This window comes from Dasypus novemcinctus, chromosome 1 (assembly GCF_030445035.2).
Source record: "Dasypus novemcinctus isolate mDasNov1 chromosome 1, mDasNov1.1.hap2, whole genome shotgun sequence".
In the NCBI taxonomy this organism is placed as follows: Eukaryota; Metazoa; Chordata; class Mammalia; order Cingulata; family Dasypodidae; genus Dasypus; species Dasypus novemcinctus.
Window position 1 is genome coordinate 47,455,487 of NC_080673.1, and position 17,427 is coordinate 47,472,913.

Below are 17,427 nucleotides of genomic sequence, written 5' to 3' on the forward strand. Positions count from 1 at the left end.
CACCCCGCCCCCACGATTAGCCTCGTGGGGGAAGAAGGGGGCTGGGGCACTCACTCACCGTCCATCAAGGAACGCGGGTCCCCACCCAAGGCAGGGGCCTGCACCCGGGCCTCCTTCCCACTCGGAGGGCCCCTGGGAGGGGGCTCGGGGCCCAGCGCCCGCCCGCCCCGGGTTGCTGCGGATGAGGGACTACGGGTCCCTGCGAACTTAGGCGTCGACCCGGCGCCCACCTTTCCATCCACTCCCGGGGCTTAGAGACCCTCACTCTCGCCCCCAAGGAAACGAGTTCTGGCGCCGACCACCTAGCGCGTCGAACTCCCGCAGCCCTCTTCCCGACCAGGAGCAGCCACTCCCGCCTTCTGCGCACACGTCAGCGCCGGCATTTGGGAAGCGTCGTAATCCCTAGAAGAAGCGCGGCTTTCTAAACTTGCACACCGCTGCCGCTTGCAGGCAGAGACATCTCTGCACCAGCTGTGCGCTAGCCCCTCCCGTAGGCTCATGGCGGAGCCCCAAGAGAAGCTCCCCTAGGATGCACTCCGTGGGTATGTGCCGCTGTGCTCGAAGGTTTGTTGGAGTGGAACCCTCGCTGAGGATGGGCGGTTGTGGCGCCTCATGCCGCCCTCCGCGTCAGTCATTCCTAAGGCTCCGCAGGTCTTGGCGGCGGCAGGTCTGTCACCCCTACCCGGCGGTAAGCCTCCTTGCACATACCACTGTCTGCGGCTGTCTGCCTCGCCCAAGTTCCGGGTTTAGAATATCTGCGCTTGGGAGTCCGCGGCCAGAGCTGCGGTGGCGCCCTCCTTGTGCGCTTCTATTACTAGGCGTGCGGTAGTGATGGCGGCGCTCAGTGAGACTTTCCTGTCACTGGATACTACTACTCCCAGCCCTCCTCAAAGCCGCTGAGGGAACCCTCTACTTTGTCGTTTACAAGTGGCAATTTGACTTGCTCTGCTGCATGTCAGGAGGGACCGAGGAAACTGTGGAGACGCCTAGGGGATTAAGTGATCGCAGCTTGAAAAGAAAAAAAGCCAAACAAATAAACAAAACCCACCCACCCTAACAAACATGGGGCTGTTGGATAGAATGAGGAAAGAATGGTTCATGCTCGGAATAGTGCTGGTGATCGCCGGAGCTAAACTGAAGCCTTCCGTAGGGGTGAATGGGGGTAAGTGTTACTACTCTGCATACCCCACCGCGATTCTCACTTCAAGACTAATTGCGAGTTTGGGGAAGGAGACAGTAATTGAGGAATGCCTGCCTCTCTCTCAGGGGCACTGACCAGCCCAGGGTTTCCTTAGGCCTTTTTGCTGTTTTATTTTATTTTTAACTTGCCTATTCCCAAGGGGATTTGTATCTAGGAACCGAGCAAAAGAATTTGAGCACTGGTCGCCTTTTCCGCGAACAATGACTCTCCTTAGCGCCAAGGAATGAGGTTACTGAGAATGAAAGTTATTCCTCTTCCTTTCAAAGTAGCGTCCTATCCCAAGGGACCTTAGGTTGCCAGGAGCTGCCTAGGTTGTCTATTTGGAATGGAGATCGTTAGTATGTTTCCGTCCTACTCCCCACCCCCACGCTAAAGAAAAAAAAAGGCGGGGATGGGGGAAAAAGGACCCTCCCCCTCAGATTTTGTGACCCACATTTTGGAGAGTGGTGATTTGCTGCATTTGCTGCCGCCCCAGAAACCCCTAAACCGACTGACACGTTGCACTTTTTCATTACAGGACATTACTTCCGTGTGCTGCTGGGACCCAGTTGCTACACCAGCATGCTAACAGATACAGGCTGTGTTAGACTATGTGTAGTGTGTATTTTGGAAAGAAAATACAGGCAGGCTAACAACACACTCTGATATCTGAAGAGTGGGAGCCTTGTAATGTGGGGATGGGCACTGGTGGAAACTGACTGGAAATAGCATTAGCCCTTTCTTCCCCTGCCTCCCCTTAGACTATCATTTCGCACTTTTCCAAAACGTTAATTTAATTTTTTCATTTCAATGGTCTTTTTGAACTTGTTTGTCAGTTTCCATGCTTTTTGACAGGTTTAATACATGTCATACTAAAGGGCAAATAAGGACCGAAATGAGCATACAAAATCTTGTTAGGGTAGAAAATGCTCACAAAGATATTTGAAGTTGTACCTTTTAAAAAAAAAACCATGATGGGAGTGACTGAGATGATCTCTCAGGAGAACAGTGGTTTCTTCAATTTCTCCCATCAATTTCTTCATTTAGAAGTAGCTTCTGGGAATCTTGTAAAATGAATTAATTGAACAAAGACTGTGGAGATGAAAGCTTGTTTCCCCCCCCCCCCCCATCTATATTCAGCTTAGTTCAAAATGTGTAGAGTATGTGACTGTGAGAATAAAGATGTTATTCCTTGTGGTTTCTCTCTCTGAAGATACCAGTTTCTTCTTTGACACAGCTTCTCTGTGAACTTTTGGAAAACTCATGTGAATGCTGGTATTTCAGGTTCTGTAAAATGATTCCCTGCCCCTGGAGCTAACTTGGTAGTAAGAATTAAAGTTTGAGGCTCTTCAGGTGATCTGGAAAACATACTTCATTATTTGTAGCTTCTATTTTTAGATCTCTTATTTGATCAGTTTTAGGTTGAAATTATAGGTGCTCTGTAATCTTCAAGTTTAAATCAGCAGGAGCTAGTTTAGGTAAACTCCCTTTTGTCTTAGATTCCCAGAATGTTTTGGAGGGAGAAGGGGTTGTTGAGTGTGGAGTCTTTTTCCTAGGGCTTCCACCTGTGGCAGGTCTGAGATAGATTTTTAAATCTTAAGTGTTCCCTCTGACTCTGCTTTTTGATGTTTTTGGAACATTATTGTATCTTAGAAATATTGTTTCCCCATTTTCACTAATGCTTATGCCATCAATATAGGATCATTCCGTTCCTTGTTTAGCTATAAAAGATTTGAATATAAAAGCCAAAAGGGACCTTTAAAGTATTTTAGTCCAACATACTTCTTTTACGGTTGAAGATCATGAGACCTGAGGTGAGGTGACTCTAGGTTAAGGTAACTCTCTTAGGAAAGAAGAAGGACTAGAGAACAGGGCTCCTCCTCAGTTCATACCAGGTGCAAAATCCATAGTAATTGTCCTGGCAAAAAATCATTCAAAGTGAATAACCATTATAAAGAAGGACTTGAGTAATAAAGACATTTTCCATGTTCTGACTCTTGGCGCAAAGAGCAGAACAAATTCAGCTATTATTAGACTGCAGTGTACTACATATGATTTCTTTGTTATCTGTCCATGTGTAAAAAAAAAATACTTTCTCTCAAAGCAAAAGACAAACAAAAAATGAACAGTTGTTTGGATTTCCTATATTGGCTGTCAGGCTAAGTTCTTGACACTTCTGTTGAGCTTTTTTAACCTCCCCACCCACAAAACCTCTTAAATAAAATAGGTCTCCAAATAGTATCAGGTAGCACTTTCACTCCACTGGCTAAAACAACAAACGTCTAGGAACAAGAAGAAGAATGGCTGCTGAAAATGTTTATATCGTATCCTGCTCTTTACAATGTCTAAAAGTGCCTCTTTTTGCTTGTAATTTTTAGTCAAAAGGTTCTGTTTATGAAGTTTATACATCAGGAATGTGATTTTTAATGTGTTTGCATTGACTGAAAATTTTTCAATAGAACAATTTTCTAGACAATTTCTTAAATAGGAAAAAGTTTTGGTAGTCTTCAGTTTGTTAAGACGATCACTTCACCTTTACCAGGATTGTATATCTTAACAACGACACTGTTTATTTTCAATGTAAGACCTTTATACCAAAAATGTCACATGAATGATCTGATCTCACTTAAACAAATCTTTAGAGCCAATTGGTGAGTTAAGTGTGGCAGGAAGTTTATAGATATACAAACTCTAAAATATAGGGAAGTTGAGTGACTCTCCAAAATAAGAAATATAATAATACAGATATGAGCCTAGATAATTTCTTAGTTCACTATTTATTTGACTCAGTTATATTTCATTTCTAAATATGTAGAAGAAAGTTGAAAATAAAAAGGTACCTATATAGATTCTGTTCCACTCAAATTTAGGGAAACCTTGATCAATGATATGTGTACCTTGGAGTTTGCAAGAGTTCAGTACTGCCCTATTCATTCGTGGAAAGAGAACAGTTTACTCTTTTGGAAATACAGAGTGTGATCCTCATTTCTACTGGCATCTTTTCTTAAATTATTGGCTTTAATGAGACATTAATGCTAAAGAAGCTGTTGTATTTTTCCATTAAAAAACATAATCAGAAACATTCCATTTACTTAAGTATATAAGCAAAAATACCTTTGATTAGGTTTAGAAGTGAAATTTCCTTTGGTGGTGAGTAGATTTTGTGACATGATGGTGGTTGTTTGCATTCTTAAGCATTCCAAAATGTTTTCCTTTCTCCCTCCCCATTTCATAAAAAGCAGGGGTTTTGGAGTTCAAAATTCACTTTTCTTTATGGCTAATTTTTCTTTTTATTGTGTTTTTCAGTGTGCCTCTTACATTTTCATTGATAAACCTTTTTGATTTTGTTTACGGGAAAACCAGCCCAGTAAAATTTATAGTTCCACTTTGTGCTTTATAGATCTCTTATGATCCGAAACTGGTTATTTTGGTGACTTAGAGGATCTAATCATTACCTTTTGTGGGTGGAGGCAAATGCCACTTTTATATCTTGGCTTTTCAACTCTTACCTCTGTGCAAATATTTGCCAAGTCTTTATCTCCACTTCTGGGTTGCTTCTACTTCCGTATTCTCAGCTTGGGTGATGTGTTTGCATCACAGGTGATCATGTTTCAAAGGCACCAGATCAGAATGAGTCCCCCTTCCATCTTACAGACACGTCATAGGTAACCCTGGAATATTGTCACCATGTCATTTCATGGATTAGAGTTATTTATGTGTGATCTAATACAAAGACAGTACCCTAAGTCTAGAATTAAAATATTGAAAGTCAGGAACCATTCCACAGAATTATGCTAATTAGTTAATAGTCATCGTCTGTATTTATGTATGTGTGTGGGAAGTGTGGAAAGAGTTCATTTCTTAAAAAGTGCAGTTGTTAGTCAACTAAGACAGATGCTTTAGTTATTCCCCCTCACCCCCCCCCCCCCCCAAATCTGCAATCTAAGTAAAAGCTGTGTGCTTGCTATGATGATGTGTCTTTGGACATGTCCTGTCACTTTCACTTGCAACCATTTTGCTAAGTCTAACCCTTCCTATATGGAAATTCGGGAGGCCCCACTCTGAGAAAAACCACAATTGACAAGAAGTTCTCATAAAAATGGTGTTGGAGGAAAACAATAAAAAATGATATTGAGTGTAAGAATATAGGGTATTAGAGTATTAAAATTCCTGGAAGGCATATACTTCTAAATCAAGCCCAACTCCTTGATTTTATTTTATTTTTTAGATTTATTTTTTATTTCTCTCTACTTCCCCAGTTGTCTGCTGTCTGTGTCCATTCGCTGTGTCTTCTTCTTTGTCCGCTTGCATTCTTGTCAGCTGCACTGGGAATCTGTGTCTCTTTTTGTTGTGTCATCTTGCTGTGTTACCTCTCCGTGTGTGCGGCACCATTTCTGGGCAGGCTGCACTTTTTTTTTTGCGCTGGGCAGCTCTTCTTACAGGGTGCACTCCTTGCACGTGGGGCTCCCCAGACACCCCTGCATGGTAGGGCACTCTTTGCACACGTCAGCACTGTGCGTGAGCCAGCTCGTCACACGGGTCAGGAGGCCCTGGGTTTGAACCCTGGACCTCCCATGTGGTAGGCGGATGCTCTATCTGTTGAGCCAAATTCACTTCCCCCAACTCCTTGATTTTAAAATCTGCTGAATCATCTACCTCAATTGTGTAGGAAATACTGCTTTCTAGGTTGGGAGATGCTGAGGCAGATTCATTCATTCACAGACATAAACATAATTTACCTCTTTTTAAAAGTTTTTGAACAGCCTTTACTGCCCTGAAATGCTTCCTTTCTTAGATCTTAGCAAAATGATTTGTGTAAATGCTAGGTATATAGAAAATTTATTGTGATGTTTGAGAGGATCTTTGTTTCTTTTATTCACTGATGTGCTTCAAGTACCTAAGCCATAGTAGGTGTTCAAAAAATATTTATTGACAGAATGAACAGTGACATTTTCTGAGTTTTGTCTTCCCTCCATTTATTAGGCATTACCTTTAGATATGGTGGAGGGTTTCAGAGTTTGGAGGAGCCATGTTATGTTCCTCTTCTTTTGTTTAAAGGGGCTGAGGGGAATGATGAATATGAGATCATCTCAGATTTTAAAATATTGCTATGCAGCAGGCAAAAATGTCAGCACCATTGACATTTTAGACCAGCTATTTTGTGGTTGAGGGGGGATATTTAGCAACATCCTAGATCTCAACCAACTAGATGCCAGTAGCACACACCTCCACCCCAATTTGTGACAACCAAACAAATTTTCTGGACATTGACAAATATCCTATAGGGGGCAAAACCGCCCTTACTTGAGAACCACTGGTATAAGGGTATAATATTGCTTATCTCAAAACTGCATCTTTAAGAGAATGTTGTTCAGTGGTTAGCACCTTAATGTCTTAAAGCTAATTGTGTACAAGCCTACTTTAGTGTTGTTTCTATTGCCCTCATAGAGTTAATGCATTTGCTGTTATGTCAGCCTAACTCCAGTAGGATTTTCTGGAGGGCAAGGACTATGCCTGTCTGGTTCACCACACTACCCCCAAAGCCTAGCATGATTTAATAATAATTATAATCATTGCGATATGTTGTTAAATACTTCATGTACATTCTCTCATTCACATAGTATTTGTTAAATACTTGCTCAACAAGTATTTGTTAAATGAATAAACTTTGGCAGAACTTGATGCAAAAAGATAAACTTTTATTTCTGATATTCTAGAAGGAATAAAATAATATTTGATGAAGAGAAGGAAACTTCTGTTGTTTCTCTTCTTTTGGTGTGGGGAATTTTGATTGTAGGAGTAAAAGCTCCTTATGTAATCACTGGTAAGAGTGGTAGATATAAATGGGGCCTCTATTGAAGGATGTTGCTTATATCCTTTGCTGTGTGCTTTTTTATTCTTCTGGTCTAAGGATACTGTACTGAACCAGGGAGCCATGGTCCTTGCCCTCATGAAAATCTTCTGTGGAGTTTGACTGGCATTATAGTAAATGCTTAACTGTCCAAACAAAATTACATTAGGGCAACAGTAATAATTAGACTATCATGTATCTCCTCCAAAGGATTCTTCTTGCATACCAAGTTATCTACTGAAAGCTATTTTGTCACAGTAACTCATTTCTCTCTTTTTAGGACCACTGAAGCCAGAAATAACTGTAACCTACATTGCTGTTGCAACAATATTCTTTAACAGTGGACTGTCATTAAAAACAGAGGTACTGTAACCTATGGGAGTACATTGAAAGGAGGGAGAAACATTTAATTTATCCTTACTGTTATGAAATTTCCAAGTCCTTCTGTAAGGTCATTGTCAGCTATAGTCTGAAGGTATAATTTCGCCACAAAGGACTTGTATTTTGTCCCTACATATTCTAGATGATTTTTAGTCGAGCAGCATGGATCCCGAAAATGTGGTTATAACGAGGACATTTTTAATACAACTGAACTGAAGCATCTACTTCAGGTCTTCCTAAAATTATTGATGATGATTATGGTGGCAACTGCTACCCTTGAGCACATCTGAGTTGGTGTTTAGTTGAGTTTCCATGATGATTGTGGATCATCTTTTGTTCCTAGACCTTGTGCTCCTCTAGTGTTTTCTTATTATGTCATAACTTCTAACTAATTTTAAAAACTTAGTCTTTGCTAGCATATCTATTAGTTATTAATAAATATTTTAAGGAAATATTGCTATTTTATATGCTAAGTCACAATCCATCATGAAGACATACTGATATTGTTATTGAGCGATCTAGGTTTCACTGAACAGATAATTCTCTTGGGAGTAAAAGAATCAAGACATTTTTAAGTCAGAGAGAGGAATTAGTAGAATTTATAATGCTTTTTGATTTCTAATAGAAGAAAGAGGAGAAAAAACCCACTTACTTTTTTTTTTTAAGGAGGTACCAGAGATTGAACCCAGGACCTCATACATGGAAAGCAGGCACTCAACTACTGAACCACATCCACTCCCCCCACTTGCTTTTGAAGAAATTTATATAGAGAGTTTTAAAAGTTGTCATTGTAATATGAATTCTTATATAGATGGGGAACGCTTACTGTGTAAGAAAGATTTTATTGAAATAGCTCCCAAGGTTAAAAATTCTGTTTTAGCATCATGAGTTAAACTGATTTTAAGAAGCTCAGAATTTCCTTATTTATTTGTTTTTTAGTTTAAGAGTGGTTTGAATGAAGACCCAATTTAGTTATCTCCTTAGATTACCCTAGTGGCAACATGGAAAAAAGATGATTTTACTAAATTTATGTATTCTTCTGTTATTAGGTTAAGTTTTAAATGGGGTATATTTTAATATACATAGGTCAGTGTCTACAACTGATAAATTGAGAATTCTAACTGATCTCACTCATTATTTACTTGCTCTTTTGAAAATAACTGGCATGGGACAGGATTTCCTAAGCATGTCAAATTCCAGCTTTTGAAGTTTCATTGATATGAAAGGACCAGGAATGGCATTTACAGGCATAGGCTTTTTGCTCTCAACACCTGAGTGCTAATATTGGCACTCAAATCTGGGGCACACTGATACAAAAAGATATTTGCCACTACCGAGGTGCTGGACTGATCTTACATTAAGGTCTTCCTGCTGGCCTTGGCTTATGCTGTTTGTGGAGCAGCTGCCTTACCCAAGTCCTCTACTTGGGACGTTGCTCTAACTACTTCCCCTGGTGGCTTCTTAATGGCTACAGCTGTTACTTATGCCATGGGAAATCTGGCATGAGACTTGATTTCTCTCACTCCTTAGCTTCTTACTTAATGCTATTCTGTAAAGCAGCCAACTTTGTGGAATGCAGGAGTTGAAGAAGGAAGACTGTCACAGCTATCAAGCTTTTTCCTCTTAGGACCGACTTCTATAAGCACCTAGGAAACCTTCAGTCATCTAGCTAATTTGGACCTAATGATGAAATGCCTTGATCCTGTTCTTTATTGCAGCATCTAAGTGGCCATCAAAGCCAATTTCCTCCATCAAAGGTTCTTTTCAACCAATATAATATTAAATCCTTTTCAAAAGCCATTTAACTCAAGATGTCCTAGATAGCATCTTTGTAATGTTAAAAATATTTCTAAACTTTCCTAATTTCCTGGGCAACTGAAGAAGTTAGTAGCCAGCAGTCTTATTTCTTTTCTTATTAATGCTTTCAGGTTTTTCAGTTGGGACCACTCCTTTTGTATCCCATTAGGTCCTAGAATGGTGCTTTTTGCACACAGGCCATATTTGGTAAATTAATATTGACTTGAGTTTATTTGAAAGCATTTACATTGGTCTCATTCAAGTTTGACTTATTTTGATTATTTCATATAGTATTACTCATATATTGATTTAATGATGTATATTCTAAAATTTTTTTACTAATTTATTCCAATTATGAAGGACCTTGTGCTAATACAACGCTGAATCTTCAATTTTATGACTGTGAATGATTTCTAGTTTTTGAAATACCCGTTGAAATGGTTTCTGAAATTTTTGTTGAAGTGAAGTAAAGTCACATTTGACATATATTTTACATTTAGCTAGATTCAGCCTACGTTTTCAGAGGATTTGTCACTTAAAGACTTTTGCAGACCAGTTTAATTAAACAATTACAATTAAGTGCCTATGGCTACAAAACACCGTGCGGGCCAAAGATAGAAAGCAGGAAGCTCAGGGCCTGAAAAAGGTTGCTAAGTAGGGAATAATAAAAAGTTTTTCCTTATTTTCCTAAACAGAGTATTGTTTTTCATCCCATTACTTTGGAAATAAGTTTGGCAATCAAATTTTATGCTCATGCTGCTTGTTACAAGACGAGAGCCATGAAGCTGACTCTCAGAAAGTAAATCAGTTAAAGGTCTAACATGGGTTAGAAGGAAAATTGGTATCTAATGAAAACACTTCTACAGCCCAGTTAGAGCTGATTTTAAGCAATTTTTTGACCCTGACAGTGAGACTTTGGTATAATCAGTGGGATATATTCTTGAATTGATTTTAATGGAATTTAACCTGTATTACATGTGAATCAACAAAATGTCATGTAAAGTCATCTTTTCATTTATTCATCGTAGCCTTTATTTGGGTGTGTGGTCCTAAACTCTACACACAGACATATATATATGGAATGATACCATTTTGGATTTTATAGTGTTTGCTTGCCTTTTCTTTTCCAGTGTTACCTTATTTTATCCTTACGGTTTTATAAAGAAGATATGGAAAATATATGACACTAAATTTTTGTGGCAATCTTGAAAGCCTTTCTTAGGAACACTTCGTACCTGTTATTTCCCTGATAGGAGGCCCCTCATGGCTAAACATTGATTCTGGGCCCTCATGACTCATTTTGCTGGGTTCTCTGCTGTTCTTTTGATGCAATGGCGCTGTTTCTCAATGTCATTTATTAGCTCAACTAGCATTTTCTAACTACATTTTATTTCTTTTATTTTTTCTGATTATAAAAGTAGTATTTACCCATGTAGAAAGATTAAAAAAGAATAAATTATTATTAACATCAGTGTATTTTTAGTCTTTTTTCTCTAAGCATGTTTTATATAAAGAATACTTTCTAAATAAAATTGAGATAAATTTATATTCATATACACATACATACATACCCACATATATAATCCTATATTTTCCAGGTAACACTGTATAATGATTATTTTTTCATGTAATTTAATATTTTTAATTTTTATTTGTTTACTTTTATTTTATTTTATTTTTTTTAATTTTTTAATTTTTTATTGACTTTGTAATAATATTACATTAAAAATATATATGTGAGGTCCCATTCAACCCCACCCCCCCACCCCCCCTCTCCCCCCCCCCCAACAACACTCGTTCCCATCATCATGACACATCCATTGGATTTGGTAAGTACATCTTTGGGCACCTCTGCACCTCATATACATTGGTTCACATCATGGCCCATACTTGTTTACTTTTATTAACTGTGATTTTTTCACACTGTTCAGAATCAAAAGGCACAAAAGGGTATATGATTAAAATTCTTCCTTTTACCCCTCCACATATATAACCAATGTGAAAAATTTTCTGTTCACCTTTCAAGAGATATTTTTTTTAAAACTTACATATATAATCTCCTACAAATTATAGTTTTTAATACTATTTGACACTACCTTTTTTAAATCTTGAAAACATGATCGTTTCATATTAATGCATAAAGAAATTTCCTGTTTCTTTTTATATGCTGAATAGTAGTCCATTGTATAGATGTATTATGATACGTTTAACCAGTCCTCTATTGATGCACATTTAGATAATTTATACGCTTTGCTAGTACAAACAACTCTGTAAAGGATAACCTGAAAATATGTCGTTTCCCACAGTTGGGGTATTTGGAAAGGATAAAGTCCTAGAAGTGGAATTGTTATATTAGATAATATATTCAGTTTAAATTGTGATAGTAATTCCATATAAAATGGTACCAGCTGCATAGTAAGTAATAGGATTAATCACATTCACAATGTTGTGCTACCCTCACCACCATTCATTACTAAAATGTCCCAAACTCCCTAAAAAGAAACCCTATACCTATTACATTAATAACCTATACCCCTACTCCTAACCCCAGGTAAGTATAATCAGATTTCTGTCTCTGTGAGCTTGCATATCCTCTCATAGTTTCTTTGTAGTTACCATGGGGCTTAAATTTAACATCATAATCTGTAGCAATCTCCTTTGCTTTGGTACCAACTTAAATAGTATACGCACACTATGTTCATAGACTTCTCTATCCCTTCACATTTATGTAGTTCTTGTTACAAATTACATGATTATATGAGTCCAAAGCCACTGATGTATCATTATATTTTATGCATTTGCCTTTTAGATCCTGTTAGGAAATAAAAAGTAGCATTACAGATAAAAAATAAAATAGTATTGGCATTTATATTTACCCATATTGTTACCCATACCAGAGATCTTTATTTTTTCATGTGATCTATTGTCCATTGTCCTTTCCTTTTAATCTGCAGAACTCTCTTTAGCATCTCTTAGCGAGTTGAACTAGTGACAAACTCCCTGGTTTCTCTGGGAATGTCTTAAACTCTCTCTCTGTTTTGAAAGACTGTTTGCTAGATATAGAATTCTTGGTTGGCAATTTTTTTTTGCTTTCAGCACTTTAAATATACATCTTACTGCCTTCTTGCCTCCATGATTTCCACTGAAAAATCACTGTTTATCATATTGAGGTTTCTTTGTACGTGGCATGTTGCTTCTTTCTTGTGGCTTTCAGAATTCTCTTTATCTTTCACATTTGACAGTTTAATTATAATATGCTGCAGCATGCATCTGTTTGGGTTTACCCTGTTTGGAGTTCATTGAGTGTCTTGGATGTGTATATTCTTGTCTTTTGTTAAATTTGGGAAGTTTTCAGTCATATTTTTTTGACTGTTCTCCTCACCCCTTTCTTCTCTTCTGGGACTCCCGCAGTGCATATATTGGTATGCTTGATGGTGTCTAACAGGTTCTTTAGTCTCTGTTCAATTTTCTTCATTCTTTATATTTTCTGCTCCTCAGATTGGATGATTTCAATTGTCTTATCTTCCTGTCCTCTGATTCTTCTGCCTGTTTCAATCTGCTGTTGAATCCCTCTAGGAAATTTTTAACTTCTGTCATGATGGTCTCAGGTCTGATTCCTTTTCATAATTTCTTTCTCTTTGTTGATATTCTCTTTGTGTTCTTCTATCATTTTCCTGATTTTTTTTTATCTGGTATGTCCTATGTCTGATCCTCCTTATTGATGGTTTCTAGTGCTTTAATCTTCTCCTTTGCCTGGACCATTGCTTCCTGTTTCTTTGTATGTTTAGTAATCTTTTGTTGAAATGTGGACATTTTGATATTTTAATGTATTATTGCTGGAATTTAGACTCTAAGGCATCTGTTCCTTAAGCTTGCATCCATCCTGTGTTATGACAGATCTTTCTTTGTCATAACTAACAAAATTGAAAAAAAAGGAAAAAAAAAAGAAAGCACCTTTGCCAGTCTTTGCAGGTTGACCTGTGCTAACATTCTCTTTTAGGGCTTATCCATACAGTGAGTTTAGGAAATTGGTTGAGGCCAAAGAGTAGGGGCCTCTCTGATCCTTTCTGCACACTTGTCTTTTCTTGGACATGTGCATGTGGAATTTCCCCACATATGCAATTCCAAATGTACCTCTTCTCTAAAAAACAGTCTCCTCAGGGTCCAGGGCACTTCACTGTGTGTCCCACAGCCAGCAATTTCTTGCCCCAGGCAGCATGACTTGACTGCTCTTGCACAATGCTCTGAAGGAGAGTCCTGTGAACTGCTTTTATGTGCAGGATGGCAAGACGCTCAGGCCATCACAAGACAGATTGGGCCAAATATACTTGCTCTCAATATGTGCAGGACAGTTACTCTGCTCTCTCCAGAACCAGGACCAGAGATTTGGGGTTGGGAATGGGCTAGCCAGGGTGCCATAAGATCCTATCACTTTTAAGTAGCCGTTTTCTTCAGCACTCACCTTATTACTGCAGTCTTTAATTGTTTTCTGGAGCTTTAAGCAAGAGTTTCTGCTGTTTTTGTTAGTTGTTCAAAGCTCCTGGGGGAGAACAGAGTCCAGAAATGTCTCATTCCTTTATGTCCGAACCAGTGGGGGCGAGTCCAGGGACCTGAGGGAAGAAGCGGGGGTAGGGGCAGGGGACGAGAAAGAATGGAGGCAAGACAGGATTCTGATCAAGCCTCGTTTATTAGAGGTAGGATAGTACAATTTATACTGAGGGAAGGGAACATGTACATAGGTGATAGGCTGGTCTTGCGGGTGGCAGGCGTCCAAGGGGAGGATTGGCTGAAAGTTCATGCCCGGTCTGCAGAGTTTCGCGCCTTGCGCATGTGTAGTGCTGTGGTCACCACAGTTTGTGGCGGGAAGGGGAGAACAAAGAAACAAAGAGGAAGAAGAAGAAAGAAATGGCGGGGCAGGGCTGAGGTAGTTGTGAAATCCGCCCATGTTGTTGGAGGCTGTAAATAGATTTCACAGCGGGTGGCTCCCCACACCTTTAACACACTTTTAAAATGATTTTTAAAAGCTCATCACACTCTGGTTATACTTTATTTAATTCCCATTTTTGGACATTTAAGTAATTTCCAGATTTTTCTCTAATAGATAATACTGTGAGTTGTTTGTAACCATTTTTTATGTCCTTATAATAAATGCCTAGACATGAAAGTTTTGGGTCTAAGTATGTGAATTATATTATAGCCCTTGATATTCCCAAATTCCTTTTCAGAAAAGTTATACCATTTTATAGTCCTATCAGAAATATATGCAAATTACTTCGATACTATGTACTGGCTAATAATTTTATTGTGATCTAAATTTTTTTTTTACTTACATTTAGTTGGTATTTATCCAATGCCTCTGGGTATATTTAAATGAGATATAGTCTCAAGACTACTGAGAATTCTCAGAATTGCTGATGCTCAAGTTTTCTGTGGGGTGGAACTTTATGAATTTTGATTCAATTTAAGGTTAGCTCTTTTTATTGTCTAATAACTGGGCCTGATTCAAGAAACCAGTGTGGCTTCCGGTCTGCCCAGTGTTGTCCAGTGACCCTAAATTAGTTCCTTAGTTATCATCAGAGTTCCTTAGTTATCATCAGAGATGTCTTGCTATTTCACAGAAACTGCTGTGTGTCTCTACACAGGGAGACAGATAGTGGAAGCTGCTGAGACAGATCCCAGAACTTGATTATCAGAGAATGAGTCTGCATTAACCTGCTGTTTATTAAACTGTTAAACTTAGGCTAATGTTTCTGAGGCTGAGGATCTCCTGCACTTCTTACCTGAACAGTCTAGGGGGACAATTACAGTGCTACATTTATGAACAGCAAATCTCTGATATCTTATTTTAGTAACTGCCTGTATGTTTTAAGGACTATAATTTTTCTACTACATTCTGAAATTGTTTTATTTGAACTAAACTACATAACTAAAAAAGAAATTCAAATGCAAATGTTTGATAGTTTGTATGTATTTGAGCCCCAAAAGTTAATTGAGTATCCATTTTTAGTTGCGAGATTCTAAGATGTGCCTGGTTTGTTATGTTTAATGTGCTTTTTTTTTTTCCTCCTGGGACTGTGGTGTGATAGAATGGAAAAAGCAGGTGTGGGCTTAAGAGCATGTCAGAAATGGATTTGATTCTAAGCTTCACTGCATAGTACCTCTCAGCCTCAATTTCCTTACCATTAAAATAGGGGTAATAATAACTGTTTAAAGGGCTTGTTGGGAGAGGATTCAATTAAATAGCAGACATAAAGTGCTAAGCTCAGAGCCTAGCATATACCTGTTATTCAGTAAATGTTAGCAACAAAGAAATCTAGTGAGCAAATTTTGGAGAAAAAGCCATTTTAAAATTATAGAATATCATTGGGGAAAACACTTTTAAAAATACTTTTGTGTAGACTCTGTTATATCCTATTAAATTAAGGATTTATTAGGTCGATTTAATGAATAGAGATTAATTATAGTTAATTAAAATAAGTCTTGCTAAAATTTTTAAACAAGATTATTTTTAATGAAAGTAAATAAACATATTTGTTTACAGTGTCAACAATTCTCAAATTCATACTGTCTTAATCCTGTTCTAGAATTTTATAAATCTGAATTGTTGGGGGTAAACTGATAGTTAAAAGAAGTAAGAATATTTCAGAAAATTTATATAAAAATACTGTGTAATAATCATAAGTGACTTTTTTTTCTCTTAGTTCTGTCTTTTATGTATATCCTTATAGGTAAAAATTTTAGCTATAAAATAATTCTAAATTTGATGTTATTTTAGTAGCATTTGCTCTTTAGAAATAGTTTTCTTACACTTGTTATTTTGTGTCCTTCATTTTTCTAGGAGCTGACCAGTGCTTTGATGCATTTAAAACTGCATCTTTTTGTTCAGATCTTTACACTTGCATTCTTCCCAGCAACAATATGGCTTTTTCTCCAGTTTTTATCAATCACACCCATCAATGAATGGCTCTTAAAAGGGTATGTTTAAATCTTTTGAGGGGTCAACTCTTAATGGGGCATCTTTAGTGACATTTTTGTTTCTTTGGCAACTAATATAAAGGGACTTATGTATCATACATTTAAGTGAAGTAAAAATACTTTTAACATTATCATTCTCCTTTAAAGTGATGTTTCTTTAAGGAAATGGATCAAAGAATTTATAACAGAACCTTAAAATATACCTTCATGCTTAATCATAAGGTTCTAAGATGGACACTTTTCTGGGAATTTTAAAGAATGACAATGGGATAAAAAATGGAAGGGAATAGAGGATGTAAGATCTGTATATATATTAATAATATAAAATGTCAATAGGTGCTTTAAATTTTGCCTTCTACATCTTAACAGATGTGTAAAGGTAATGGATGAGCATAGTATGTTTTTTTAAAACTTGTACGGAAAGGAAAAAAATGGGACAAACATTTAATTTTGTACTTATTCTATTTTATGTTTGATGTAATAGTTGAAGAATAGATTTTAAAAGAATCTTTTTTCCATTAAAAATGTTGCTTTTTATATTAAAAGGATTTAGTGTTTTTTTATTTTTTTTTAAAGTATTTGAAGTGGTTTAAAACTAACTGCACATTTTAGCACCATGGTTAAAAGACTGAACTCGTGTCTGAACACTGAGTTCTGACCTTGTCCTTTAACTTGCTGTATGACTTTGGGGAAAGTCATTTAACAGTTTTGGGCCTCAATTTCCCCTAAGAAATTAGGATAGCCATACTTTTACTACCTACATTGTAACTATTTTGGTAATATTGATTGCTCACTTATTCATTTATTCAAGTTATTTATTTAGTTCCTACTATGTACTAGGAATTATTGTAGGGCTGGGAAAGCAACAGTGAACAAGACTGGTAAAGTATCACCTAGTTTTGAGCTTTGGGAAGATTCAGGGTATGCAATTGTCAATAAATAAGTAAATAGTAGAGTAAGATAGAAATAAGTGCTATGAAGAGAGTAAAATAGTGTGGCAGGATTGAGACGCTTAGGTGGGCAGACCGGTAACTACTTTAGAATGCAGAGGCCTGGGAAGTGGATTTGGCTCAACTGATAGAACATCTACCTACCATATGGGAGGCCCAGAGTTCAAACCCAGGGCCTCCTGACCCATGTGGTGAGCTGGAGCACGTGCAGTGCTGATGCGCGCAAAGAGTGCCATGCCACGCAGGGGTGTCCCCTGCATAGAGGAGCCCATGTGCAAGGAGAGCCGCACCAT

The 17,427-nt window shown here is 37.8% G+C and overlaps 1 protein-coding gene across 7 annotated transcripts in view; it reads left to right on the plus strand.

Moving 5' to 3' along the window:
- The first annotated feature begins 395 nt into the window (after positions 1 to 395).
- Positions 396 to 17,427, plus strand: part of SLC10A7 (solute carrier family 10 member 7) — a 278,259-nt gene continuing 261,227 nt past the window's right edge. For all 7 annotated transcript variants that reach the window (XM_004456494.4, XM_023588241.2, XM_004456498.5 and 4 more), the window contains exons 1-3: positions 396 to 1,162; positions 7,312 to 7,394; positions 16,048 to 16,184. In XM_004456494.4, coding sequence (XP_004456551.1) covers positions 1,063 to 1,162; positions 7,312 to 7,394; positions 16,048 to 16,184 — 320 coding nt within the window. In that variant the 5' untranslated portion in view covers positions 396 to 1,062. The remainder of the gene's footprint in view (positions 1,163 to 7,311; positions 7,395 to 16,047; positions 16,185 to 17,427) is intronic.